Source organism: Primulina huaijiensis, chromosome 11 (genome assembly GCF_012295235.1).
Source record: "Primulina huaijiensis isolate GDHJ02 chromosome 11, ASM1229523v2, whole genome shotgun sequence".
In the NCBI taxonomy this organism is placed as follows: Eukaryota; Viridiplantae; Streptophyta; class Magnoliopsida; order Lamiales; family Gesneriaceae; genus Primulina; species Primulina huaijiensis.
In genome coordinates, this window is record NC_133316.1 from 10,751,503 (window position 1) to 10,778,966 (window position 27,464).

At 43.2% G+C, this 27,464-nt stretch overlaps 2 protein-coding genes and 1 non-coding gene across 3 annotated transcripts; 2 read left to right on the forward strand and 1 right to left on the reverse strand.

The window, feature by feature from the left end:
• The first annotated feature begins 933 nt into the window (after positions 1-933).
• LOC140988900 (uncharacterized mitochondrial protein ymf1-like) lies at positions 934-2,049 on the forward strand. The gene has a single exon (XM_073457985.1). It carries the CDS (start codon positions 1,498-1,500, stop codon positions 1,984-1,986), a length of 489 nt encoding a protein of 162 aa, XP_073314086.1. The 5' UTR covers positions 934-1,497; the 3' UTR covers positions 1,987-2,049.
• Positions 2,050-5,074: 3,025 nt separating this feature from the next.
• Positions 5,075-5,147, forward strand: TRNAK-UUU (transfer RNA lysine (anticodon UUU)). The gene has a single exon. It is a non-coding gene; the product is annotated as a tRNA-Lys (tRNA).
• An 18,574-nt stretch (positions 5,148-23,721) lies between these two features.
• On the reverse strand, positions 23,722-23,956 carry LOC140988764 (uncharacterized). The gene has a single exon (XM_073457826.1). The coding sequence runs from the start codon at positions 23,954-23,956 to the stop codon at positions 23,744-23,746; it is 213 nt and encodes a 70-aa protein (XP_073313927.1). The 3' UTR covers positions 23,722-23,743.
• Between the last annotated feature and the right edge of the window lie 3,508 nt (positions 23,957-27,464).

Genomic DNA, 27,464 nt, shown 5'->3' on the forward strand with positions numbered 1-27,464 from the left:
TTCGGAAGGATAAAAAGAAGGCTCGAAAGCATGCAAAGAAATCAAAATTCTCTTAGTTTAAATAATAATCTATTCTTAGTTGTGAAAACTCCTTCTTATGCGGTATTATTCCTTCTGAAGCTTTAACCTTGCAATCTCAGATCTACGATTCGATTTTATTGATTGCACTAGATTTGGTTAAAAGAGACTATAAAGAAGAATGCTACCCTCACCTGCTAACCGCACTATAGACATGCGGCTACAGTCAACTCTACCGGAAGAGGCATATCCAACTAGTTGTTATCCCAATAGTCAAGATCCACTACCAACGGTGCGATTCTTCTTGGTGGCTGTTTGAATGGCTTGAAGCCTTTCAACATTGGAACTCATGATAGTCCCATGCAAAGAAATCTATGTACTGCTGAAGCGACTGGAGAATATGTTCCCGCATACCTGGCTCGAGCTAGCGAACAACCTTGCTCTATCACTTGGCAACTATATGGTTTCCTATGTGCTCTTGTGTTCCTAAGTTCACTTCAACTCATTGTTGTAAATCATGAATGAGACTTTAGCTTTTCAAGGATTATAAAGCTACGTTTAAGATAGAAAGGGATATGACAACAGGACCTGAAAGACCGGTTCTTTCTGAGCTTTATTTTTCATAGCGCTGATTCCCACTTATTCCCGTACCTTTCTTCCTCTTTCTTCAGTGAAAGAGAGCCACCTAGCCCTATCAGAAGAGGTTTTTTAATAGATGTCCAACCTCGACCAGATCGATAGGTTTAGCTCTTCCATCCCCTCAGCTTACTCTGCCCGGGCACAAATAGCGCACTAGCCATAAGAGCAAATAGTAGAAAATAAAGAATGAAAGAGTTGGCTTAAGAGGTTCCGAATAATGTTAGGTAGTAGCCTAAGCGCTAAGAAGCTCCAATCATGCTACTGAGACTATATGCTTAACACATGCAATTCGAATGAGCGAGGAAACAAAGTTCACCACTTACTACGTTCTTTCAAAACCTTAGATTCCCTCAAAGCAAAGGTGTGGAATCCTTTCTTGTCACCTTCGCGAAAACAAGGGCTGAACCCGTAATGTACCAACGAGGGAAAGAAATCTTCATCAAATTCAAAGTATGTACTTGGGAAGATTAAGTCTTTCGACTCATTAATAAATATATCAAAGGGCAGGAATTCGCTTCAAAGAAAGAGGGGGAAATAATATATGTTTTATGAAATGATCAGCGGTCTCATTTATGCTATGCCCTGCATCGTGTTCCTGTGTGTTTATTGAGCTTTCTTCACTTCAGCGCCATGCGCTTTGCTTCGCTTTATAGAAGAGAGAGACCCTTTGAGAGTGAAAGGGCAAGCAATAGAAAGGATAGTCCCTCGCGCGAACTACAACTACTAGAAAATGGTGAGATCATTAGTGAAAGAAGGACCAACGACGATCCTATCCTAAAGGAGAAGGAGGAGTAGGAGGAGTCAGTTTTCTTTGAAGATCGAGGAAGAAATCGGACAATTATGCCATTCGGAAGAAGTATTCTACAGAAGAAAAGCCTGTTACGAGTAAGTGGAGAAGAAAGATCTCCAGAGATTCTTATCTCATTCCATTCCAGTGGCTCAACCAGTAACCAATGGCGAAAACTCAAAAATCCATGGTTTCCCGGTAGAACCCTATTTCGCCCAAGTTGTTTCGGAACCGGAAAAAAGAAGCGGTTTTTCGCACAGCTTGCTCATAGTGCAGGTCCCACTTGTATATTGTATTTGGCCGAAGAAGCATCAGACAGGTTGGAGTTCTTACCTTCTTGGGACTCCATGTACCAAGATCTTCTTCTATTATATGGTCAATACCGATCCACTTTAGTAGATCATATAGATGTAGAAAAAGCTTCACATTTTGATGAATTGGAAACTTCTCTTTTCCATTTCTATTTACCCAGTTCATATCTTTCTTTCGTGTGTTCCCGGGAGGAATTCGATCTCTTCAATCTCGGAATATATACCACCTAAATAACTGTGGCCAGAGAGTAAAATAGGTCGGGAAGAAAGAGTCTGAGGTCGGGTTGGACGACATACATCTTGGTTGGTCCCACCATCGAGATGGGACATAGTTATAATCTTTCTTCTAAAAGATTTATATTATAAATATAATATAAATAAGAATTTTAAAATAGCTGCAATGCAAGACCTGGTGAAAAAACCCGAAAGCCCTTATTTTTTATTTTTGTTCCTCCCAGATACATGGCTTACATACCTGGCTCAACATTCTTGGAAAACAATCGAATAGAGGGTCCGGAGGAGAATTGGCCATTCAATCTTGTGAACTAATCGAGACCGAAATTGGAAAAAGAGATACGAACGAAGAGGAATAACCAATCGATGAAAGAACATGAAACCATTCTGTTTCAATAGAGGTACGAGAAAGGGTTGGGGGCAATGAAGTAGGTGAAGTGGTTGGATTTTGCGAGCTGTTCCAACCACTGCTGGATGTGATTCCAAGAGCCGAACAAGAATGAATACCAGACAGAAGAGTCAAGACCAGGCTCCCTAATGGAATGTTTAACCGATCCATTCCGGATAGACCGAATTGGTACGGAAGTTCTAACATGGGAAAACCACGGAAAACACGACTTATTTGAATAACCCGGTGACCCACCAATTGTAGAAGTAGGATTTTTGTAAAGCAATAAGCACTTAAATAATATAATTCAAGTGTACCATCTTCTTGATCATTTCTAGGAAAAGGTGCGGAAAGAAAAGGAAACAACGGAGGGATCCGAATCGGACCTAAATGGGAATGACACGAAAATTCTTTTTCAAAACCTAGCATTAAGGGCGTTACGACGATATACGAGAGGAATTGAGAAAAACTCGTGATTGGTGTATAGGATAAGATCTGTTTATGATATAGTTCAAGAAAGAGCCGTCTCATTTCCTTACTTCTTTCTAATTCATTCACTTCAAGACTGGTTCTGAACGCTGCGTAACATCATCTTCAACCAACCTCCACCGTACGTACCTTTCTTTCGGTGCGACCACTAAAGAATTGCTTATACACTAAAAAGCTGCTTATATACGCTTACTAAAAGACTGATTTTCATTCATTATATTATCATTAGGCCAGCGTGAAACTAAGAAAGAGAGATATGCCTAAGGCAGCATGTAAGCAAACTGTGCACGCTAACAGAAGAGGAGAGATGCTCGCAATTACTACCACAAGAAAGCCGCCCCCTATCTTCGAAAGGGGCCCGTCACTTCGTTCGTACCTTCTTGGCTTAGGCTTTCAACTAAACAACATGGCCGCCCCGCCGCTAACAGAAGCTAAGCGCTTGAAAAGCGCGCTAAGAAACGTTGCTTCTGTCGGCCTTTCTGTGCAACAGTCCACCAGTAGCGGAAGAGAGGGTTACCGTACATACAAGAGTATCCAATTCTTACGGAAGCTCTTTCTTACCAGTCAAGTAGTACAACAGATCTATCTTACAGCCCGGCGTGGCGGGTCGCCTTTTGAATTCAGTAGATGGAAGAGACTATTAAATAGATAAGGAGTAGGTGAGTGAATGAGTCCTCACTGACCTGAGCGATTTCGATCACCTAGCAGGCCTTTTATTTGGTAGGTAAGATCGCCAAAGCGTATCATCAGATTTTGCTACAAAGGAAGGAACTCGAAGTGAAAGGGCACCGTCTTGTGCAAGACAACGATAGTTGGCCCTCTATCATCTTCTATCTGGTAGACTTGGAAAAGGGGCCCCGACTTCTTTCCAGAATTAGAGTTCGACCGCAGCTCCCCCCCTTTTTTTTTAAGGGGGGATCAAGTTCCTTGCCAACAACTATCGACTCCGATCTCTTTTCATTTGTTTTGGGTATTACCAAACCTAGCCTTTGTCAATCACACTAAAGCAGAGCACCCAATTATGGAAGAGCCTCCTTAAAGGGGGGTTAGGTTAGTCAATCCGGCCCGAGACGCGTTCGTTGACAACGTAGGAATTCCTACTTTTCAATAGAGCGGAGGCAAGTTGATCAACGAGAAAGAGGCCCTACTCACTACAAAGGAATACACCCCAAGATCGAACTGCACTCATGCCTCTACCGCATCAAGTTGACCGCCCTACCTACGTAGTGATTCTATCAATCATGTACGTAGGGGTAGGGAGGACCCTCCATTATGATTGGTATATCATGAAAAAAAAAGCCATTTGCACCAGGCGCACTGGGCTTTCCCTTGCCCAGATGTTTGCCTTTCTAAGTCAAGTAATGGTGACCCGCCGAAGACTGGAGCTTCTTAACATGTTGACGAAGACCTCCTAACTGAGGGTTCGGTCAGTAGAAGGGACTACTTTTTCTCCCCGGAAGAAGAATAGCCCCGAAAACTAGCCGACTGATCCCCTTGATCATATAACTGGGAGGGAACGTGTCACATTAGAGGTCAACGATCAGAGGTGTCCTCTAATCACCACAATGAGACTGGTCCCTCTTTTAGTAGACTCAGCTATGAATATGAATATTCATGAAAAACTGAATGCCGGGCTCTTTCTTTCACTGCTCCCCAAGAAGTTTCTTAATGCTGATACTTTCTGTTTCGTCGAGCCCCGAGCTTGGGGTCCTCCTTTTAGTGTGAGTGTGGATTCAATTGGCTGAATCTGTCAAGGAAAACGTACGTAGCATCAGGGATGGTGCATCGCCTATTTCTCGTTCTCGCTCGGGAGCCAAAACACGCCTGCTACCTACTGTACTGGGCCTTCGACAAGGCATTCTACCTTTGTAGAATCGGAACAAAGCTCGAACAGTTGAGCGGCTGGAAAGAAAGACGCCCTCACCTTCGCGTAAATGGTGTCAGTGAGAGCAATTTTAGTATCCCCCGTTGACTTTTTTTTTTTAGATAGAATCTTCAATGAGTGGAAACAAGGACCCAACCTAATAAATAAAGGGGCGCGTTAGCTAGGCCGTTTTCTTGCAGGAGTGCTAACGCGCGCCCTTACGTTTTCTTCGCTTGCTCTGTAGTACGAGCCTCATACAGAACCGCGCTCCTTTAATATGATGAGAAGAAGGGGGGCCACCCTCTTTTCCGCACCAATCCTTATTTCCTACTACATCTTTTTTGGGGTGTAAAGCTCAGTTGGTAGAGCATTGGGCTTTTAACCTAATGGTCGCAGGTTCAAGTCCTGCTATACCCAAACCTGTCTTACACTCTACTATGAGTAAGGACTAATTCGTGGCTTCGAAGATGACTCTTTGGCCTTTAGACTCGCTTCCGCGACTTCGCCCTTTAAGTGACAAGGGGGTGAGGTAAGGAGTAGTAGTTGAGTGGCTCGGTCATCGATAAACCTCTCCTTATTCATTCTAGACTATAGGGCGGACCAACAATCCAGCAAAAGGGCTGAAAAGCTCCTTTAGAAAACCTTCCCCTTTTCATAATAATGAGGTAAGCATCAAAGCCCAGAAAACCCAACCTATACAAAGAGCTCTTTGTTCAGCCCCCTACTCCTAACAAGTGAGAGTTGCTGGCATCCACCATACCATACCTTGCTTCGGGGCCGATCTCTTGTATCGGAGCCAATTTTTGAATTTCTTTATTTGACCATCACAAATAGATTTTCTGCATGGATTGTTCCACTGTCACAACCTGATCTCGACATAATCCCTTGAGCGCTTTCTTTCGGCTTGGAGCGAATCACCTTCGTTAGCTTAGTTCGAAATCCCCTTCTATTGGTCTGAGGGTGCGCCACATGGGAGGCCCCACCGTTCGATCGGTCCACAAATCATTTTTTTATGTAAATGTATCGGAGCCAGCGAAGGACATGAACATCCCAAAAAACTGACTTTTTTGAAAGCGTAGAACCGCAATCAATGAAACTCACTATACTTCTTAAGTAAGACCAAGACCTTACATACGGAATATATAATATGGCAAACATGGAAAGCACAATCAGTATCAGTATGAGTGGGGGGCCGAAAAGACGAAGAAGAGTACGATGTTCTTTCTTCATCTAATTAGGGACCACCACATGACAGCAGTGCAAACGGAAAGGAATTCCATGGGGAAATCATACTAAAGGGCTACTCTTTGGCAAATTGTGATCGAATACAACCTAGGAATAAAAACCTACATAACCTATCTCCCAGACCAAGGAAGAAAGTATCGGATCTATGTAGTTCTCGACCCCTTTTGTTAAACCAGTTCCTGTACGTATGAATGAATGTTAGTAAAGTAATCTGGTGGGCTTAAATTAGAATCGGTTATTTGCTTATGTTAAATAGTTAGCCTCACACATTAAAAGAAATTTTCATAAGAGCTCTAACCAATCCCCTCCATATCCATCTTCATATTAGCTGATATGCACACTAGACAGGCTAAAATCAAACTCCCGGCTAGAAGTTTTAGACCATACTTTTGTTTCTCAACTTCCTCGTTAGACGAATCATCAATGCTTGTTGTTATAGCCTCTACACTGTCATAGAAGTGCTCTACTTGCGGAACATCGGGAAAAAGACCTCTCCTGAAGATGTCGACTAAATCACACCAAAAATGATCTAGGGGATAGTCACTAAACCAGAAGTTCTTTTTTAGAGCAATGGGTATAGCCAATGAATACATTAGAAAATTCAGTTTATCATGAGTTATATTTGGATTAACAAAAAACTACCTAGGAGAAGATGGATATGACGAAGAAAGTGGTAAGTTGATTGAATATTTTTTTTTATCACCTGGTATGAAGGAAGCTAAGTATAGGCCTTGTCTGTAGGCGGAATAGAGTACGCAGTTAGGCAATAAGGCAAGCAGTAAGTACTGAAGACTCATTATTGGACAGAAGGGTCCTGGGAAGGAAGGCGAGCAAGCCGGTACAGATACCTCCGGTTTCAGAGCTGGCACGGGGAGCAGCAAGAGGAAGGCCAGTGAATAAATCATGTACTGTTCTTGAAGTCTCAGAGCTGAGCAGTAGCATCGGAGCTAGCTTGGCAAGAGATGAGCTTCATCATTATCTGAGTCGAGCGAGAGCGTCTTTCTTCTTCTCGAGTGAAGTAGCTTACTATTGTTCTGCACGCTAGCCCCTCTATGTCTTTGCTTCGTGCTAATGCCCTAAAGTTTGCCCTGAACTTTGGTTTTCTTTAGCGAGGAACCGTTTCACTCGGAATCGATCTAGAGATGCCGGTGCCATTCAACTAGCTGCCGTTATTCCTTACTTAAACAGAAGCAGACGAGATACAACAATAAGATAGACCACTGAAAGTAAGTACCACCACCGCTACTCAAAAGAGTACAGCTAGCGCCTCGAACTAATCACATGCTGCTCCCTGTCTTCCTTCCCTCTTTTATTTTACTACGTCTGATTCATTTCCTGCAAACCTTCCGCCAGCAGTTGATTCAATAGCAAACGATATGCGGATCGGATAATAAACTATTGGTAGGTTACTTATTCCCACAACTGATGCAGCCGAGTCGTTACAACAGCTAAAAGCTGCTTTCGTTACCAACCCAAGGAGCTTTTAGACACTGTACCTTTAGGTGGGTGCAGGAGCAAGGGCCTCTGCTCTTTAGATTAGCAGAGCTGGGTATAAAGTTCGTGGCAGACTTACCTCTCCATCATTGAACTCTAAGATTTGGACGAGGTTGAGAGTCTTTCTCTCTGCGCCATTACAGCGTTCACCTCTGGTCTTTGAGTTCTGGTTGGCGGGAGGCATCCCGTTAAACCCTTACTTAAAAGGTCAGTTATGGCAAACCCAATGGGATAGAATTCCTTGCGAATTCTACTTTTAAACTTCTTCCGTGACAACCCAGAAATGTCATGGTTCCTCATATATGCATTCCATCAAGTTAGTGCAAAATTTTACGATTTTTATTTTCTTTGTCCGATCCAGTTCGTTCTGTCTTCTTTCTGACGGATCGGCCCTATTAGAGAAGGGCTTTCGATTCTGTATGACAACAGAACGAGCATTCGCTGGACGGCCAAACATTGAATGAAATGTTGGCATGGGGTTTCGGCAATTTCAATTCCATTTGTTGTCTTTTTCAATTGAAATTTCACTTGTATACGCCGGTTGAAGCACACGTTGGAGCATCCAAACAAACCAGCAGAGGCGCGGCTGTGGCAGAGACAACAGAAAAAAAAAAAAGCACTAGTCTACGTTGATCACCTATCAGCAGGGGAAGCAGCATAGGTGGCAGAAACTAACTAGGGTTTAGGTACCAATTCGTTTACCTCTCCTTAGGTGTTGAGATCCTTTGGAATCTTGTCCCTACCTCTCCTGGTCCAGGCATTGACTCATTGAGAGCAGACGAAAACTAAGAAGACTTGAGGATAGCACGTGAGATCAACTACTTAGAATACGCTACGATCAGTCTTCGATTATGCTCGTTTTACTTTGAGGGATAGATCGCTCCTTTAAGGAGACGGGATTCCACTATTCTATATGAATATGATCCCACCACTTTCAGCTGAGATGCAAGATCAGTTTCAAGAGGTCCAGCTAATCCCACATGATTTCGGGATGCCTATTTGATTCAATTCCAAACATGGTTTTAACTGCCCTTCCTGATCATTAGAGTAAGATTTTTTTACTTCTTATCGCCTCGTGTACATAGCTAGTACACCCTCAAAGTGCGCCTTTCTAATATGGTCGAGTCTAGCCAGCTGGCCTTTTCGGGCCCCTCCGATCCTCAATTGAGAAAGGCTTCTTCGGATAGGTCATCTGTACAAACATCAGTCCATACGGATGATGGGAGTTCAAGAGATTACGGATTGAGATTGGACGAGAGGGAGTTTAAACAGCCGTGATAGGGCATCAATCCAAAAAAGAATCTAAGTCCCAGCACGAGAAGGATCAGCAGAAGGAGGAGCGTAACAAAAGGTCTGAGGCAACGAGTTCAGCCGCTTTACCATCGGGATAGTCTTCGGCTGACGACTTAATTGACGAGGAATTCAAGGAAGAAGCGGATCGCAACTCAATTCCTTGTGACATTGAGGTTGAAGAGCGTCACGGGATAGGCTTTGAGGCAGCAGGTCATACTCTGACTTTGAAGGCAGGGCGAAAGCCAACCCAAGTCAAAGACAAAGGGGCCAGCTTGTTTGGTAGTTTCACTAGTTGTCTCCTCGCCGCAGTGAAAGACGGGAAAGAAGAATAGGATCGATAGCCACTCAACCCTATGGAGCCTACTCTACTAGCTTTTGCTTTGGCCAAGAGAAGCGATATCGATCGAAAAGAAAGAAAGCATCACATCACTGAAGCTATTTCTTTAGTAGCAAGCAGAGTGATAATAGGCCAGGAGATTCCCCTCTTAGGGGAAGGGAATGATCTTCTAGCCTTTTGATTAGCTGCATCTCATTGCATTGAAACACCTAAGATTCTCTATTCTATTTCTGATAGTTCCGACTTCGATAGGTCCTACTTCCACCAAAGCAGGCTTGGCATGACGCCCATTGTCACTTCCATTTCAATTTATGCGCAAGGGGATCTCCGTTCCCCTTTCAAAAGAATCCGGCGCGGAAAGGGTCACTCAAGCAAAAGAAAGGCCCATAGCCTATTCGAAATCAAAAGTAGCTGGCGATGGGAATTCGTGTAGAGTAGATAGATTCTTCTTAAAAAAGTTTTCCCGATAGGCGCATTTCTTCCAACATGTTGAGTTAGAAGTTCTTGCCTCTCTAGCCTTTAGCATAGCAGTCGGAATTGTCTAATCTAAAGGTCTACCCGCTTTGAATCTCTTGGAGGTTGGGCAAGGGAATGAACACTAGGAATTAGTGCTTTAGAGAGGAAAGCGAAAGCATTGAATCATTCACGAAGGGAACTTTCGCAAAACCAACGGTAGGCTTTGGAGCTAGTTATGTTCCCCCTTCAGGCTAGGGAAACTGAACTCACTTCTGAATGTGCAACTTGGCACCGGGATGAGAATTAGCCCAACCTTCTTTCTAGAGAGCCGAATCACAGGATTCCTTGGGCGAAACGGAAAGGGGCAGTGTAAGGAAAGTGAAATGATTTGAGCCTTTCGGGTTGAGACAGGAAAGCGAGTGAGCCTAGTTCTTTTGATTTTATGACTCTGCATGCTAAGCTGCACCAAATCCCTTACCAAGGCCGGGGAAAGTAAATAGAGCTACTTCTGTACTGTTAATGAAACCATATCTATTGATATAGAGAGTGAACCAGAACTTTTTGGCTGCCGATTGACTGTGTGTTCCATTCCCTAGAATCATAGCAAGCTTGTCGTAGAAGCGAAGCAGTGAAATCCTCTGATAGGGACAAGGAGAGCCCTGGTTAGTAGGCTGTCGGAGTTCGAAACAGAAAGAATGAAAGTAAAGTAAGAATGAAGGAATTCTGTCTTCCGGGAGACAATGGGTGGAGGGCTATGAGCTCGTTCTCTCAATCCCGGGAAAACAACTCCCTTAGCCTTAGTTGGAAGCTAAACCAAAGCTAAGCTTGTAGGCTCGTAGAGAAAGCGATTTTGCAGGTATACCCACAGATCCATGTTCCTGAACAGTCTCGGAGAAGGCCACAGCACCGTCTACTCATACTGTAACACCGGAAACTACTTGAACTTCCTAAATCGAAAGGAAGGGAATAGGTAACTCACCAACAGGAGGATATGAAATAGAATACCAACAACCGTTCCACTCGAGCGGAACTTATAACTGAAGCTGTTCACCTTTTTCTGCGGGGTCTGCTATTCCTAATGACTAAATGTAAAACCTACCGAAATGGCTCTTTAAAGAAGGGCTTTATTCACAGGAAAATTTGGAGAGGGTCGACCAGTCCATTTATCATCCCACCACTCACCCAAGCAAGCTCAGGAGTTCAGGTGCTACAGATTAGATTAGCTGCTTGAAGCCCGATCGTCAGTAACTTCCACCGAAGAGATATTGTTTTTGTCCTTCTCGGGTTCCAGTCCAACCTTCTGCTGCTGCCCCCAGCCTCTACTTAATTTAATACTTTCTGGTCTAGGCCATCTCTCAGGCTTACACAAGTCTAATTCTTCCACTACCGATTTTGGATCTGAGTCTTCCTTGAAAGAATCGCAAACAAAGAGTAAATTGCTTAGCTTATCGAGATCGCCGCTTCTTTGTTCGCTGCCGAGTAGAAATAGAAAGCCCAACTATGCGGCTATCACGAATAAGAAATTCAAGGAGGATGCCCCGCAAGACAAAGACTGCTGCATAAATAAACCAGAGGCACCACCTACTCCCCCACCACGCACTTTTGGTGTCGAGCCAATGAATTCCCTCTTACATAGCGAGATCTCCTTCCATATTCGCATGGCCTCAAGGCCGGAACTATTATTCTTCTTCTCGATGAATTCTTCGATTTAGTAGCCCTAGCCCATCCTCCCGTGCTTGTATTTCGGATGCTCATTCTCGGTCCAGCGAAGTCTCCTCTCCAGAAACCCTAGCCTTCTTACGAGTCTGCCATTTACGTTTAGCCTTCAACGCCATCTCCAAAGTGATTGACGAAAGCCCCGGAAAAGGTTAATAAAGCTGGGAATTTCCGCTTAAACCCCGAGAGTTGATCCAATAGTTTTGCTTCTAAGACCTGCGACCCTTTCTTTTCTTTTTCTTCGCGGCTGGTTCGTTTTAGGAATGCTCTTGAAAGTCACGCTTCGGTTAGCTTTGAATTAGAGACTCACAGGATACTGTGAAAGGAGCATCCATCTCATCTTTTGGGCGAGTAGACAGATCGACCCACCATTTAAGAACCAAACAAAGCAAGGGCACTGTCTTTACCAAACCAAGGGCGTTGACTAGTGCCCATGTGTGTGCTTGCATAGCTGCTCTGACTCTTTACCTAACATCCTCCCCGACCATGATAAAGGAAAAAGGTAATTTCTAATGGGGGGCGTTCCACGATCCGACCAACAACTCGCGCTGAAGAGATGGATATTGGCTCTTTTTCGCTAGCAGGGATATTCGCTCTTGTCTTTTAGTAGCTAGCTCTGCTTTCTCCTTAGCCTCAGCTCTACTACTAACAGAGCTGAGGAATCCTTCAGGTCGAAATACGGATTCAGTTTTCCTTTTATTTCAGTTAGTCTCTGCTCGTCAGATATTAGGGGTTGCTCTAAGGCGTCCCAAATGGTCTCCTCAAAATTCTTATTGGAGCTGGACGCTCCGGACGTACCAGCCGGGACCATTCCCCCGTAATGGAATGCGTTTCCCAACCCGTCCTGGGTACCGGATGGGCTATCGTTGGGCGGCATAGGGTGCTTGGGATGACAGGGATTAATGGATTTTTTGTATGCTTTACGATTTATCTTCGTTTCCTATGTAATAAAAATGGAGACTGGGGCTCTATTCGATCGAGCTTGCCTACGTACCTTCCTAGTGGCTTGGACAGGATCAAGTCATTCGTAGTTCGAAAGGGCTTCCTTTCTAGATAAAGGGCCTTGGTGACACATGGATTCTTTCAATTCAAGGCCAAGGTAGGGAATGGAAGAACTCGAGCGAATGAAAGGGAGTCTATGTGAAACAATAAAGAGTTTCGTCGTTTCAGAGTTAATAGTCAGAATAGCCCCATCGCTTCATAGGATTCCCGAGCTAGCAAAGGCAGTCGGCTTTATTGAAGGCTGGCATAAAAGAAAAGGAAGTTCTCTTATAAAAGTACTCATACTACTTTGGCAGGACTGAAGCCGGAATACGAGCTGATCAAAGTCCAGATCCTTGAAAATGAGAACTTGAGAAGAAGAGACAACGTCCTTCCAGTTCTACTCAATGAGGAAGCAAGACAGCTTGCGATGAATAACCCCATGCATCACATGAAGCCTCCGCCCTTTTGGCTAGAGGCCATTGATCCTTTACCAATCCAATCATACAACTCAGAGTGGAAGAGGAAATAATGGGGGGCTTAAACCGGCCCGTTTGCTCTCATTGTGGGAAGCCTAATCATACCGTGGATCGATGTTGGGAACTTCACGGCAAACCATCTGATCTTCCCAAAGAAATCGAGATGTGAGAAAAAGAATAGCTCTTCACTCTCCAAAGCCCTAATAATTCTTTCTAGCAGATGTGAAGAGAGGATTGTTGACAATTCAATAAGCACTGCAATACCATCTTACGGAATTATCTCGCTATGTCGTCAATCTCAATATACGGAAATGGTCTGACCAAGAGGCATCGATCTGGAGTGGGTCTTGCATTGCCGGATGACAGGAGCCCTTCACCTCCACTCTTCAATTATATCCATACCAGGTGAACACAGATGATCGACCTTCAGTGCCTGGTCAACCATTAAAGAAGAGAAGAGGAGCGGAACAATGAGAAGGAGTTCGTAGCCCTCCAACCAGAACTAATCAACCCGCCTCTTCAACAGCTCCATTCCATCTCTGGGATCCAATGCTTCTTCACCGGGCCCGCCCGATCCAATTCCAATGCCTAGCCCGAAAGCATGGAATCACCATCATTCTCCATATGACCCGATAGCAACACCAATCCAAGTATTTCCTCTCTCCTGGCAAAGAAAGGAGGGGATAACCCCGGTATCTATCTACTGGTCACCCAAATGAAAGCTCCTGCCCTCAAATGCTTCCCAACGAGAGAAGCTAAGGGAGCGCCGTTAAGGCCGGTTGTCCAATCAACGGAAATGGGAGTCAGTGACCTAATGGAGGTACTGAGCCCAAAGCTGGATCTAATGTCTTCTGTTCCTGGATCAAATGCTAGGGCGGCAGCCTCTGCATCTGCATTTCCATTCCCAGGGAGCTCAAAGCAATCAAGTGAATCCTTGCCATCAGGACCAATCCCTAGCGCCCAAGCAACGGCAGCTAAGAACCTTTATTCGAGACCATTAGTAGGTAGCACGTCGAGGTTCCAAGCCGAACCAAAGCAATCTATTTATCCGAACCAACTAGCGATCAAATTCCAGCCAAGGATTCCACTCTCTCTCCACCTAAATCGACGGTTTAAATATCTTAGTAAGATATATCGGTTCAGCCAGCTAGCTGCATGCCGTATCGGGAAGCGCTGATTCATTCCCCAGATTGTGGAATTTCGACATGTTTTGTGGTGAACGAGGAGCGAACCTAAGTCTAGAAGAGAATACCGGCTAGGGTGTGAGCGCTTTTATACCACGGAAATAACAGGCATACCAACTTGATCGTTACCGGTCATCAATTCAACCTCTCGTACGAGTAGGAGTGCTTGAGCGATGGGCTAGAAGCCCGAGCGATACCTTATATATATAATTATAATAATCCAGAATGAAAAAATCCCGGGGTATGTATGGATCCGTGATCCTAATATGAATGGAGGAAGTGCGCCTAATAGGTAGGAATGGCTGGGTTAACAGCAATGGCTGGTTAAAGAGTCTTTGATGCAAAAAAAAGTGCTTCTCCTCAGAAGATGAGTGGAGGAAGAATGAATGGATTGGTTGATGCACAACCGTATTCAACCTCTGATCGCTCCTCTGTGTAAGGAGTGTTCGATTCTTATCTTTGTGGGAGTTACTCTAATAATGAACGGAATGATGTTTACTCATTGAGCACTCCCGGATGTAAAACATATGCCTTCTCGTAGAGCACTCCCAGAAGCTACCCTGAAGCCTGATCGTGCTTGAAAAGGCATTTCATTGACCGAACCCGACCCATCCCATCGAGAGTGCGAACTGCGCTTTATTCGCTTCATAGCTGGCTTTGCATAGGAACCTCTGATTGAGCCCGCGGAGTTGCCTTACTTCTTGAGTGAGTAAGCATTCCAGATTGTTGAGCTTGGCTCACTTCAGCTGGCTATTGCTTGTTTAGAGGAGGAAGCAGGCGTTGGTACAGAAGCGGCATATGGTGCTTCCCGCAATGGAGCTAGCACCCTTAGATTCCTCTCTATACCCAAGAAGATTGGAAACACTCTGTGGAACTGAAAGTGGCGTATTGGAGACTGCACAGCAAGTGGCGTAGTGGAGTGAGCGAGCATCTTATTTGCCCAAGAAGATGGATGGGATAGAGGAAGCTTCCTATTCTCTGTAAACAGAAAGGGAAGTTGTGCCCAATGACTGGAATAAGCTAGTACCATAGATTTTTTTTTAGCTATGGACTCTTAAGCTAGAGGAGACTTGTTTGTCTGGGAAAAATAGTCATTCTAGACCCGATTTGAAAGATTGAATTGAAAGCAAGAACATAGACCTGACGAGAAAGACCCACATTTATAATATTAACTTATGATAATCAAAGGGAGTCGTGGTTACGGGTAAGCGTCAGGATATTTTAGTCTAGAAAAAAGGAAGATTCCCTCATATCGTTTCATCTAAGAGTTTCTGCCAAATGCATATAAGACATCTGTTGCAGGCAGAATGAGTCTTCGGTCGCTGAAGGGGAAGGGCAGACTGGCATTTCAATCTGCCTTCTTATCCATTATTATATCTCCTCTAATTACCAAAAAGGCCCGGTTATGCTTTGATGAGCACCCTTTTCTAAATAACCCTTGATGGCAGTTAAATGCTATCGCCCCTCGGAAAAACAGCTGTTTTCTTTCCCCTTTCACCCCTCCTCAAATCAAGAGGATTTTTATCTTAACTTGTCTCCAGTACGGGGAGGTTCTGTTAGTGAGCAATAGCTAGGTGAAAGCGGTCTACTCGTGTACTAGCACTAGCACGTACTTTGCTCTGTGTTAGGTCAGGAAAGATCATTGCATATCCCATAGCCGATCGAGGCGGTAAGAAAACTCGATATCCTACAGATCCAATGGAAGGGAAGCCTTAACCGAGAACTTCAGTGAACTTTGGTAGGAGCATATCCTTTCTTTGATTAACCGATGGAATAGAATGTTCCTTTTTTTTGTACCGGACATACGCGTCCCCTATAGGTAAAAGAGCTGCTGGAGGGTAATTCCTTACTTAAGATCCATTGCCGCTAGAAAGAAGCAGGCAGAAAAAAAAGAGGATAGCTGACTGAAGCCCTAGGATGGGCATCTCACTTGATAGCCAACAACCAGGGAAAGGCAATCTAATTGCTTAACCGAACCGATAAAGGAAGCGCGAAGCTTCTCTGTATTGTATGTACCACGGGAGACATACCATGGAACAATCTCGGTAAGGATATATCCTTTCTTCACTGATAGAAGCTCGGATATCAAGCTCAAGCTCTTTTCCTTTTGCCACGGGAATGGGAAGCAAACTCACCTAGCCGACCCTGTAAGATAACCAAGACTGAGGAAGAGAGCTTCTGACTCTTCTATGTTTGTTGTCTAATGTCTAATGAGATGTCGAGAGACTAAAGTGTGTTCCTGTTCCCTTTCCAATCTACCCTAGTGTGTTATCTTTCCGTATAAAAACCTTTTCCTCTTACTATCGGAGAGAGAAAGAAAGACTGAAGTCTAATATAGTACTAGCAGCAACCGCTGCTTACCTTCATATTAGGAGCAGTAGGATATAACTTTGATCTGTACCACTTTCTGAGATAGATTGAAAGCAGAATAGAATAGAGCTGTGCGTGAATCAGGTAAGGCATACCTTTCTTTAGATTGATTGGAGTGCGCATGTTAGATGGCAGAGAAAGTTCTTTGCTCAATAGATCCCAGAGCTGAAGTGATTTTATATTGACTACATCCACAGGAGGAATAAAAACTTTAGCTGAAAAGCCGGGAGAAAAGAACCACAGGAAGGGAGCGGTCGGTAATCAATCTATGTCAGTGTACTTCCTTCAAGGAGGAGGAGGGAAGCAGATGAAATGAATCTTCTTTACTCTGATTCTATTCTTGATAACCTGACACCAGGAAAGAGCCAAGGACCGGGTGAGGATGGAACTCTCAAGGCGACATCTGAGATGAGAAGAAACTAAGCGCTAACAACGGATAAGCATGGCACCTGGCATCGACTCATCCCGTCTCGATTACTAGTGAGATGAAATTGACTTAGTCTTGTGAGACCTATCGTAGAAAATTCCCGAGACCATTGATTAGAATGTTCCTGAGGCGGGCAGGCAAGGAGATTACTTAGCACATTGACTAATTCAATTTGGACTAGCCTAATGGGCACAATAAAAAGGAAATTTGCCTCGACAAAGGAATAGGAATCCGAGGTTTTTATTCCTTAAATGCGGTTTGTCTCTCCTGATGTAGGGTTATCAGAGTTTATCATCATAATAGAAAGAATCAGCTATTGGGTAGGCACTCGTAGCAGCAAGATAGGTTGTCTTTGCTCCGCTCCTGGTCATACCCTAAAGGTGCCCCGACAATATCAATATTGAGTCCCAAAACTGGGATGACCAATCGATAGATAGGTGGAAAGATCTTTGCTATCTATGGTAGCGCCCATTTGAGGATCGAGACGGCGTGACAGACTATTGACAACATGTTTAATAGGCATTTGAAGTGGGAATAAAAACCTTGTGGTACGGTACTCCACCTTGCGAGGTTATATCCCATACGAAGAAGACAAAAATCCATACCTGGGTCGGGCCCCCCCCCCAAATAGATTGAATCTTGATGAGTCGAAATTGCGTTTGTTTTTGGCCGGGTCGAGATAACTTTCCCGGGGACTGCCAGTGATACACGTAGTTTTGATGCTTTAAAGAATGCCTCTGGGACCAATATAGTTTACCTGCTCGCCTACTACGGTTAAGGGAAATGTTTCTGTCGAAAGGCAAACAATGTGTGTAGTACGATTCTTCCTCTTTATGTTAGGCTGGCCTATAGCCCTTTTTTTTAAGGAATTTTTTACTATTCATTTAGGTATCTTCCCCGTCTCTGGTTGAATTGATCATGAATAGTACGACACTGACTCAACTCAAACTCAGATGCTGATCATAGATAAGTATCCTCTGAAAGCACCTCTTGCAGGACTGGACGTTATGAACCGAAGACCAAAGAGAAAGAATCCTTTGTTTCTAGGATCTATAAATCGAACCGGCATAGCATGTGTAGGCTTCTCCTCATCAATAGGTACTGAAGCCGGCCGAAAGAGTGGATTTAGGAATCTTTCCCCCTAGGGTCCGTTACTCGCGCCTAAGCTGATGTCTGGAATGGCTGTAGTGGGATCTTTATAGAACATGGTTCCGACATCGAATGATTCCCCACACCAAAAGGTGCCTGAAACTCTCATTTTGACAGCAGAAGTACATCCATATGGATTGTAAAAGTTTCATTCTCTGGTGCCCAATTCCTACCTTGGTTATTTTATTTTCGATTGAGGAACGGGCTAAAGAGCCCTAGTATTCTAGTTCTTAATGATACATAGTAAAAAAAAATCGTAAGATGAATAGATTATAGGTTGGTTCTAGTTCCACACTGGAAGAAAGAAAGGAGCTAGCTCACAGGATTGGTGAAAGAAACTGGCTTGTTAACTTGCCGCCTCTCCTTGAAAACTTACTAACTCCCTGTCTTAGACCCTAGGAGACCGGCCGGGAGAGCTCACTTGCCCACCTCAAACTTGCCTACCCCACCTCCCGAAGGGAACTCAAACTTAAACAAACGGGAAGGAAGATGGACTCCCACGAGATGGAACTAAGATATGCTCGTAAGCGTACGATTAAGAGATAGGCTGGCTATTTCACTTTTTAATATATCCTGCTGTTAGCTCAGTTAGCTCAAAGGGAGTGACCCCGGGAAAGGTAAAAAAAATAGGAATTCTTTCTATCGCCTTAGTCTGTCTTGACTTTTACTCTTTCCCTGCTTGAGACGGAAAGTTGTCAAGAGATTACACTGATGCTATACTATACATTGATCTTACTAACATCCCTCCCCTTCCTTCCCCTACACCAAATTCTGAAACACCCGCTCACCCAGCCATTGATCTTGTAGTTTTTCTCCCTATACCACCACCTCCACCCAAACCCATCTCTAGACGCCAAAGAATATCTAAGGACCCTTCCATACTGTGGTTACTATACTAAAAGATGTTTCTTCGCAAGGCACCAAAGGCCTTATTAGCCTCAAAACATTCCATTCCCTGCCTTGACATCGAGCTACCCGCTACACCCAACAAGGAAATAAAACTTCACTGGCGTGCGGCAATGGTTGAGGAGATGAATTTTCATCAAAACTGGTACATCCCTTGGAAGAAAAAAAAACTGGGGCGTATCGTCCAAATCATAGGCCCGGTACTAGATGTAGCCTTTCCGCCGGGTAAGATGCCTTATATTTATAACGCTCTGGTAGTTAAAGGTCGAGATACTGTTGGTCAACCAATTAATGTGACTTGTGAGGTACAGCAATTATTAGGAAATAATAGAGTTAGAGCTGTAGCTATGAGTGCTACAGATGGTTTGATGAGAGGAATGGAAGTGATTGATACAGGAGCTCCTCTAAGTGTTCCGGTCGGTGGAGCAACTCTGTGACGAATTTTCAATGTGCTTGGAGAGCCTGTTGATAATTTAGGTCCTGTAGATACTCGTACAACATTTCCTATTCATCGATCTGCGCCTGCCTTTATACAGTTAGATACAAAATTCTCTATTTTTTAAACAGGAATTAAAGTAGTAGATCTTTTAGCCCCTTATCGCCGTGGGGAAAAATCGGACTGTTTGTGGAAGCTGGGGTTGGTAAAACGGTACTCATTATGGAATTGATTAACAATATTGCCAAAGCCCATGGGGCCTATCCGTATTTGGCGTAGTGGGTGAACGTACTCGTGAAGGAAACGATCTTTACATGGAAATGAAAGAATCTGGAGTGATTAATGAAGAAAATATTGCAGAATCAAAAGTGGCTCTAGTTTATGGCCAGATGAATGAACCGCCGGGAGCTCATATGAGAGTTGGTTTAACTGCCCTAACGATGGCGGAATATTTCCGAGATGTTAATGAACAAAACGTACTTCTATTTATCGACAATATCTTCCGTTTCGTACAAGCAGGATCCGAAGTATCGGCCTTATTGGGTAGAATGCCTTCCGCTGTCGGTTATCAACCTACTCTGAGTACCGAAATGAGTTCTTTACAAGAAAGAATTACTTCTACGAAAGAAGGGTCCATAACTTCTATTCAAGCAGTTTATGTACCTGCAGACGATTTGACGGATCCTACTCCTGCTACGACATTTGCACATTTAGATGCTACTACCGTACTCTCAAGAGGATTAGCTGCCAAAGGTATCTATCCAGCAGTAGATCCTTTAGATTCAACTTCAACCATGCTTCAACCTCGTATCGTTGGTGAGGAACATTATGAAACTGCGCAAAGAGTTAAGCAAACTTTACAACGTTATAAAGAACTTCAGGACATTATAGCTATCCTCGGGTTGGACGAATTATCCGAAGAGGATCGTTTAACTGTAGCAAGAGCGCGCAAAATTGAGCGTTTCTTATCACAACCCTTTTTTGTAGCAGAAGTATTTACCGGTTCTTCAGGTAAATATGTTGATTTAGCAGAAACCATTAGAGGGTTTCAATCGATCCTTTCCGGAGAATTAGATGGTCTTCCTGAACAAGCCTTTTATTTGGTAGGTAATATCGATGAAGTTACCACGAAGGCTGTGAACTTAGAAATGGAGAGCAATTTGAAGAAATGACCTTAAATCTTTGTGTACTGACCCCTAATCGAATTGTTTGGGATTCAGAAGTGAAAGAAATCATTTTATGTACGACTAGTGGTCAAATTGGCATATTACCAAATCATGCCCCGATTGCTACAGCTGTAGATATAGGGATTTTGAGAATACGCTTTCAGGACCAATGGGTAACGATGGTTATGATGGGTGGTTTTGCTAGAATAGGCAATAATCAGATCACTGTTTTAGTAAATGATGCAGAAAGGGGCAGTGATATTGATCCAGAAGAAGCTAAACAAACTCGTGAACTAGCAGAAGCTAATTTTAGAAAAGCTGAAGGAAAGAGACAAATAATTGAGGCAAATCTAGCTCTCCGCCGGGCTAGGACAAGAGTAGAGGCTGTCAATATGATTTCATAACTATTTGGTTCGTTCGAATAATCAAAATAAGTTCTGTTTCTAAATCCTATTTAGATTGGATTTTGTCGAGTGAATTCAATCAAGCAGAATCCAATTTTGATACAACGGAATTCAAAATGAAATAAAAAATCAATATAATATTTTAGGGAGGGTGGGTCAAAAAACTTATTAGATACCATTTACTTCGGTATCTAATAAGTCCTACCTACTATTGGATTTGAATCAATTACTCCCGCCGTATGAAAGCAATACTCTAACCACTGAGTTAAGTAGGTTATTTATGATTCCAAAGAGAACGAAATGAAACCCATCCCCATGGATGGATTATAAATAAAATATTGCTTAATAAGCAATACCATTAAAAAATTTATGATGTTGGATCATAGAATATTGATCTTGACAAGAAATTATATAAATGATAAAATATGTATCACAAGCACTAAGGGCTATAGCTCAGTTGGTAGAGCAACTCGTTTACACATGCGCAAATGTTTTTCAGGGGAGTCCATCATACAATAAAAGAAATTGATCTTATTGAGAAATCGATGTCTTACTCCAGAACTGTAAGGGTACAATAGCCTGACAAACGGTTCAGTCCGATTTTTGTGCCCCATTTAGGTACCAAAGAGACCCCATCATTGATTTGAGATATTGATAAGGTGAATACCAGTACATTCAATGCTAGGCATAATGAGTATAAGGTCTTCAAAAAATATCTTTTCGTCCTATGAACTTTAAGGTGTATGAAGTTTCATATTTATTTTTTATTTTTTAAACGATAGAGACTTCATTTAACTTAAAATAATCTAGGTCAGAGGCAAACCTACGTCAAAATAAACCCCCCTTTGAAACACTTTGGTAGTGCTCCTGGATTAGAATCCCAACTAATGAATCAGAGCATATGGAGCCATCTCATTATCTTATTTTTCTGTCACTGTCAAGAAAAAATATGGCGGATTAACTGATATTTCTATAAATTAATGAACGAGCCCAATGCAAAAAAAATGCACGTTGGGTCTTTGAAACATTTCAGATCATTTTTATAATAATAAGTTTGATCTGTTTTACCGAGAAGGTCTACGGTTCGAGCCCGTATAGCCCTAGAGCCCTAAAATTAAAATTTGAAATCTAAAATTCTATAATTTTCATTTATTCATTATTTTTTTGTTGCTTGTAAGTGACCGGTTAGTTCATCGAAAACTAAATTATTCCTCGAAACTCACACACGGGAATCGAAGAGAAAACTGAAAGAAAAACACATTTCAAGGGGTCGAATCGATACTTATGCAATCATTGATAAACTTTCACCATTAATCTTTGGAGGGAAATTCTAGATTCATTTTCCTGTCCACAATCAAGTTAGTCATACCCCTTCTCTTTCATATACCTAATTCTAATGAATTTAAGAAGTCAAAATCCGGACATGAGCCCGATGAAAAACTACAATAGAGTAATTTACATAAATACATAAATCTAGGGAATAACCTGATGTATTTGTGGACAAGCCAAAGTTTGTTGAAAAACGAATCTCCTTGGTAAGTTTCATCGTCAACACTGTAATAAAATAAGCTTTGTCTTCGTATACCTTAGCTAGAGCTAGCGAAGTACAACAAAAAACGGGGGGATGGTTCTCTTTTCTGTATTCAATCAAGAAAAAAAAATGGCTTTATTTCCAACACTCCGGATAGGCGGAAAAATCTATGTCCATCCCTAACTTCCTTTCAATCCATATCGGAAAATTTAGGCTTTCTCTACTGGGAGTCATCAAAGGAGGAATGGGCATACGCTGGTTCGATAAGCGAAGGAAAAACAACCACCGCTTGGTTTTGACACTCAAGCGACCCGCCCTGCTAAACATCGATGCAAAGGTTAGATTTGACCACCTCTATCTACCCAACTATTCCTATTTGATCTAAAATAAAAATCCAACCTGGAAACTGTATCTCCCCCAGAAAAACCTTTATCTCCAAGCCCCTTTACTAGGTTGGGCAAGCTTTGATGCCTCTACTCCCAACAAGTTGCGGGTCGGGATCGTGGAACTATCACTCGAGAGGTAAGTAAGCTGGTCCTTATTTGGTTATAAGGATAATCGTTCTTCTTAGGTCAGGGGCGGCCGGGGGTTACCCGCGGTTGGTAATGGCACAACCAGAAGAGGAGTAGGGGAGACAAGGTTACGCGCTGGATAGTGCAGCGCATCTGTTTCGGGTACAGAGGCGACGAGGGGTGCTAACCCGGCCACCCAACCCAGCAGGTTAGGGGCGGGCCGGCCGGCCATAGGTTCGAATCCTGCCACCTTTCTTGTGGATCATCCTGTGATTACCGGATGATAAGAATAAGAAAGCAGAAATTTTTAAATGAGCACGAAATGTCAATATATGAATTGTTTCATTGTTCGTTATTTCCGGGTCTTTTCGTTGCATTCACTTACAACAAGAAACAACCACCAGTGTTCGGTGCAGCACTTGCATTTTGGTGTACCCGTCTTTCTCTCCTTGGTCTTTCGTTCCGTCATATTCCTAATAACTTATCCAATTACAACGTATTAACCGCTAATGCACCTTTCTTTTATCAAATCTCAGGGACATGGTCTAATCATGAGGGTAGTATTTTATCATGGTGTCGGATCCTAAGTTTTTATGGATTCCTTCTTTGTTATCGGGGTCGACCCAAAAGCCATAATGTCTCAAAACGAGGAGGCCATAGAGAAACTCTTTTTTATTCCTTTGTTTCGAACTTCGTGAAGAACTCCATTCTATCTCTCCCTCGTTACGAACAAAAAAGTGGGGCGCAGACCCAGTTGTACACTCCCTTCGTTCTACAAACCCTTGTTGATTCTGAACTTCGTTCGCGAAAGAACCGGACTTTTGACGGACCAGCCCTTTTTTATGCGCCGCTTTTCCCTGAAAGGAAAATGCGCTTTGCTCCTCTAGGCGCTAGGCGCTCCCGTGGTTCGGGAGAAGGAAAAAGGACTCATCCTTTGTTGCATCTGGCACGAGATGATAAAGAGAGAGCTTCGTTTATCGATGAACAGCGGATTGACCTTGGCATTGCTTTGTTTTTCTCTCTTTTCCTATCAGCGAGTTCCGACCCTTTTGTTCGAAATTTCTTCGTTCGTACCGAACCGCTTGCAGAATCAATTCCTGTTCCACAAGATCCTCTATCAGCTATACATCCTCCTTGCATTTATGCCGGAGACGTCGCCAGTGCTATGGGCTTTGGCTTATGTAGATCAAAAATGATGAATGGGATTGTGGCACTCCACTCGCCGCTAATGCGGAAGGATGCCGCCGAAAAAAATGGAACACTGTTTCGCTCTATTGGATGCCTCGGATCCTGTATAACAAGCGAGCTCTTTACCCTCAAATTCAAAATATGTGGGCGCAAAATTCTATCCTGCTTTATTGTTACGTAGCAATAGAAGCCTGCTTATGCTGCTTCGATGGCACTTTTTCGACTTATCTTCGCTCTGGACACGAGCGCTTGTGGACCCGGGGAGGGAGCAGGCGAAGCATGTCGTTCGTAATGAAAAGAAAGATACCACTACTGCGCCTCTTTGTTGGACCGACGACGCGAACACAGTGGTCTCTGACCAGGACCAAGAACCAATTCGAAATTTGATCTTGACATGTCGCTGGTTTTTAACCGTAGGCATTTTGCCAGGAATTTGGTGGGCTCATCATGAATTAGGTCGGGGTGGCTGGTGGTTTCGGGATCCCGTAGAAAATGCTTCTTTTATGCCTCGGGTATTAGCCACAGCTTGTATTCATTCAGTAATTCAACCCCTTCTTCATTCTTGGACCTCGTTTCTTAATATTGTGACTTTTCCATGCCGTGTCTCAGGAACCTTTTCAATACGGTCCGGATTGCTAGCTCCCGTTCATAGTTTTGCTACAGATGATACACGAGGACTCTTTTTATGGCGGTTCTTCCTTCTAATGACCGGCATATCTATGATTTTTTCTCCCAAATGAAGCAGCAGGCATCGGTCCGTAGAACCTATAAAAAGGAGATGGTTGTGGCGTGAAGTACTCTTGTGCACCTACGTCATTCGACTCGCGCGCAAGCCCGCCCCGTTATCTTATGGAATAATTGAGCTTATTGCTGAGCTGGTTATTCAGAGCCAGCAATTGGCTGTCGGATTTCGTCCCGCAACTAGAAGAAGATGGCTTCAGGGGTCACTATGGTGTGGCTGAATGTAGAGCAGTCCACCCCTACAGTCTTTGATCAGTAGATTATTTAGAACTTCGGAAGATGGTCAAGGCTTTTATACCAAGCCACTGCACTAGATGGGCATGTAGTCGGCCAAAAATGCCTCTGTTCTTTACTAAAATACTATTTCGGATGAATGGGGAGTTGCTCTTTGATCTGCAGAATAAGGCCTAGGAGCTCTCTCTTTTATGGCAGAGATCTCTCCACACCAAGAACCGAATCACAATGGATCAAAGCACCCCTTTTGCTTCCAATTAGTGAGATTCTATCTCTTACTTGAGAAATTGTAGTCAACCCCGACTACACCATCCTCGGAATCAATACTTTTTACAATTTCCACTGACGAGCTTTCTCGTGAGCTCTTTCTTTCTTCTCGGGAACATCTTGAAATCGAGTGGGTAGCAATAAATTGTTTAAACCTATAATATAAAAAAACATCTTTTCCCATGTAGTCGGCATTCTAGAAGCAAAGCTTCCCGGTCGCCTGCCTCTACAGCAAGACAGGAGTAGAAGTGAGTGCTTCAGGTGGATAAGCTTCGATGCTCTCAACCTGGTTTGGAATCACCGAAGAAAAGGCAAAAGCCAGTAGTAGAGCGACGATCTGTAACATCACCAGCACCTTACTTCATATTTCATTTGAATATGAAATTCGGGACTGAATATTCCTTATGGCTCACAACGAATGAGATAGAGATGCAGGGATCATTTTTGATTTTCTTTATATTTATGCGCACCCAAGGTGAAACTTTGAAAAGTACCACTTTGATCTTGATTTCAAACTCTTCTTCAATGCTTTTTCCGGTTCCCGCTCACTGGTGAAATTTTCAATGTGAGAGAAAGAAGTGAGTAGTCAATCAAATAAATTAAGGGAAGATGGCACTCACTGGAATCATGAAGTTATGACGGTGGCGACATGGAACTTGTAACAGTTAGATGGACACGGCACTTACCTTCGTTCCGTATCTCATCATGTTGGGCTTTCCAGAGAGCTATAATTATAAATAATAAGAAAGATCTTTTTAAACAGTATTTATTTCCATCCAACTGAATCCTATGCTAGCCATTTTCATGCCGTTTAAACGCTCTATTGAAACTACCAAACGGTTGTATATCGAATCCCCCTTTTTCCTTGGGTTGGGCTACTTACGAAAAGATTCTATTTCATCGTCTTTCTCTGCTCCTTTCTTCCCCAACAATAGTTTCGGCAGACTCTTCTTTCGACAACCGGTAAAACTCCTTCCCAAACAAAATTTGTGCCAGTAGTGTAGTATGGTAGCCATGTGATTGGTATAAGCCGAAAAGACATGTTTAATAAGAGTTGTCTGCCACTGAGAGGAGATTGCATTTCCAACTTGCAAGTTTACCTTTCGCCTTGTCAAGGATAGGCTTCTAGCTGGCTTTAGAGATTTTCCCATGCTTGAGAGTATCAAAAGTCATTGGTGTTCACGTGTGTATGAGGAAGGGATTAAAGAAACTATGCTTAGCAGTTAACTTCCTCATTCTAGTGAACGAGCACTTCCAACTACTAGATCTGGAAATGCTTCCACGTATGTTTTCGATCAACGGCTATCTGACAAAAGTCAAGTGGAGCCCAAAAGAACTAGGCAATCGTTCTCATCTTTTAATGGTTACGATCCAAATCGAGATTCCCTTCTTGGTAGAACGAGTGAGTAAGGCTTGCTTGTTAAAGCAAGGAGAGGCTAGTATGATCTAGCTCAATTGGCTATAGATCTCATCTTCCTTAGTAAAGGACCTTGCTCTATCAGTGGGCTTCCTGTTGGATCTTGTTATTCTACCACATCCATCTTATCTGCTTCTTGGGCTGGGAATGATGCTCCTGAGTTACTGGCTTACTTCTGTCTGGCATCCCACCACGAACAAGATGTAGGGCCTGCCAAGAATGACTCCTTGTGTAATTCTATAAAAAGGACTTATAGCGTCATTCTGGTCTTTCCATTGGTTAAGATGAGAGTGGACTGGAAGCCGAATGAAGTGCCCCATTGAATCTTGGCTTGTTTGGATCATATAATCCGAAAGCGGCAGTAGCAAAGCCAGCCAACTACTTTCTATACTAAGGCACGTGAAGACCTATTCCCTCATAGCCTTCCTATCTCTTTCTCAAATGAAATGTTCCAGATTCAATAGCATTTTACATTGAGACGGATGCATCCCACCCCTTAAGAAGAAGTTGCAGACTCACTCGAAATGGCATAAATGCACGACACGAAAGGCATAATTACAAGTAAAAGTGGTGATTTAATGTCACTACCGGACGAGAACCCCGATAGCCTTCTCAGCCAGGCAAAAGCCGACAATCACTCGACACCAGGCGAAGCCCGATAAGTGACTTGGAACCGATAGCGGCTTAGATAACAGGATGCCTATCTACTTCTTGATAAGATGCCCCGTCGAGACTCGAGACAACGTGCCACTTTTAGTGATTAGAATTCCCGTGACCAGGGTACTTGCCACTCTTTTTCTT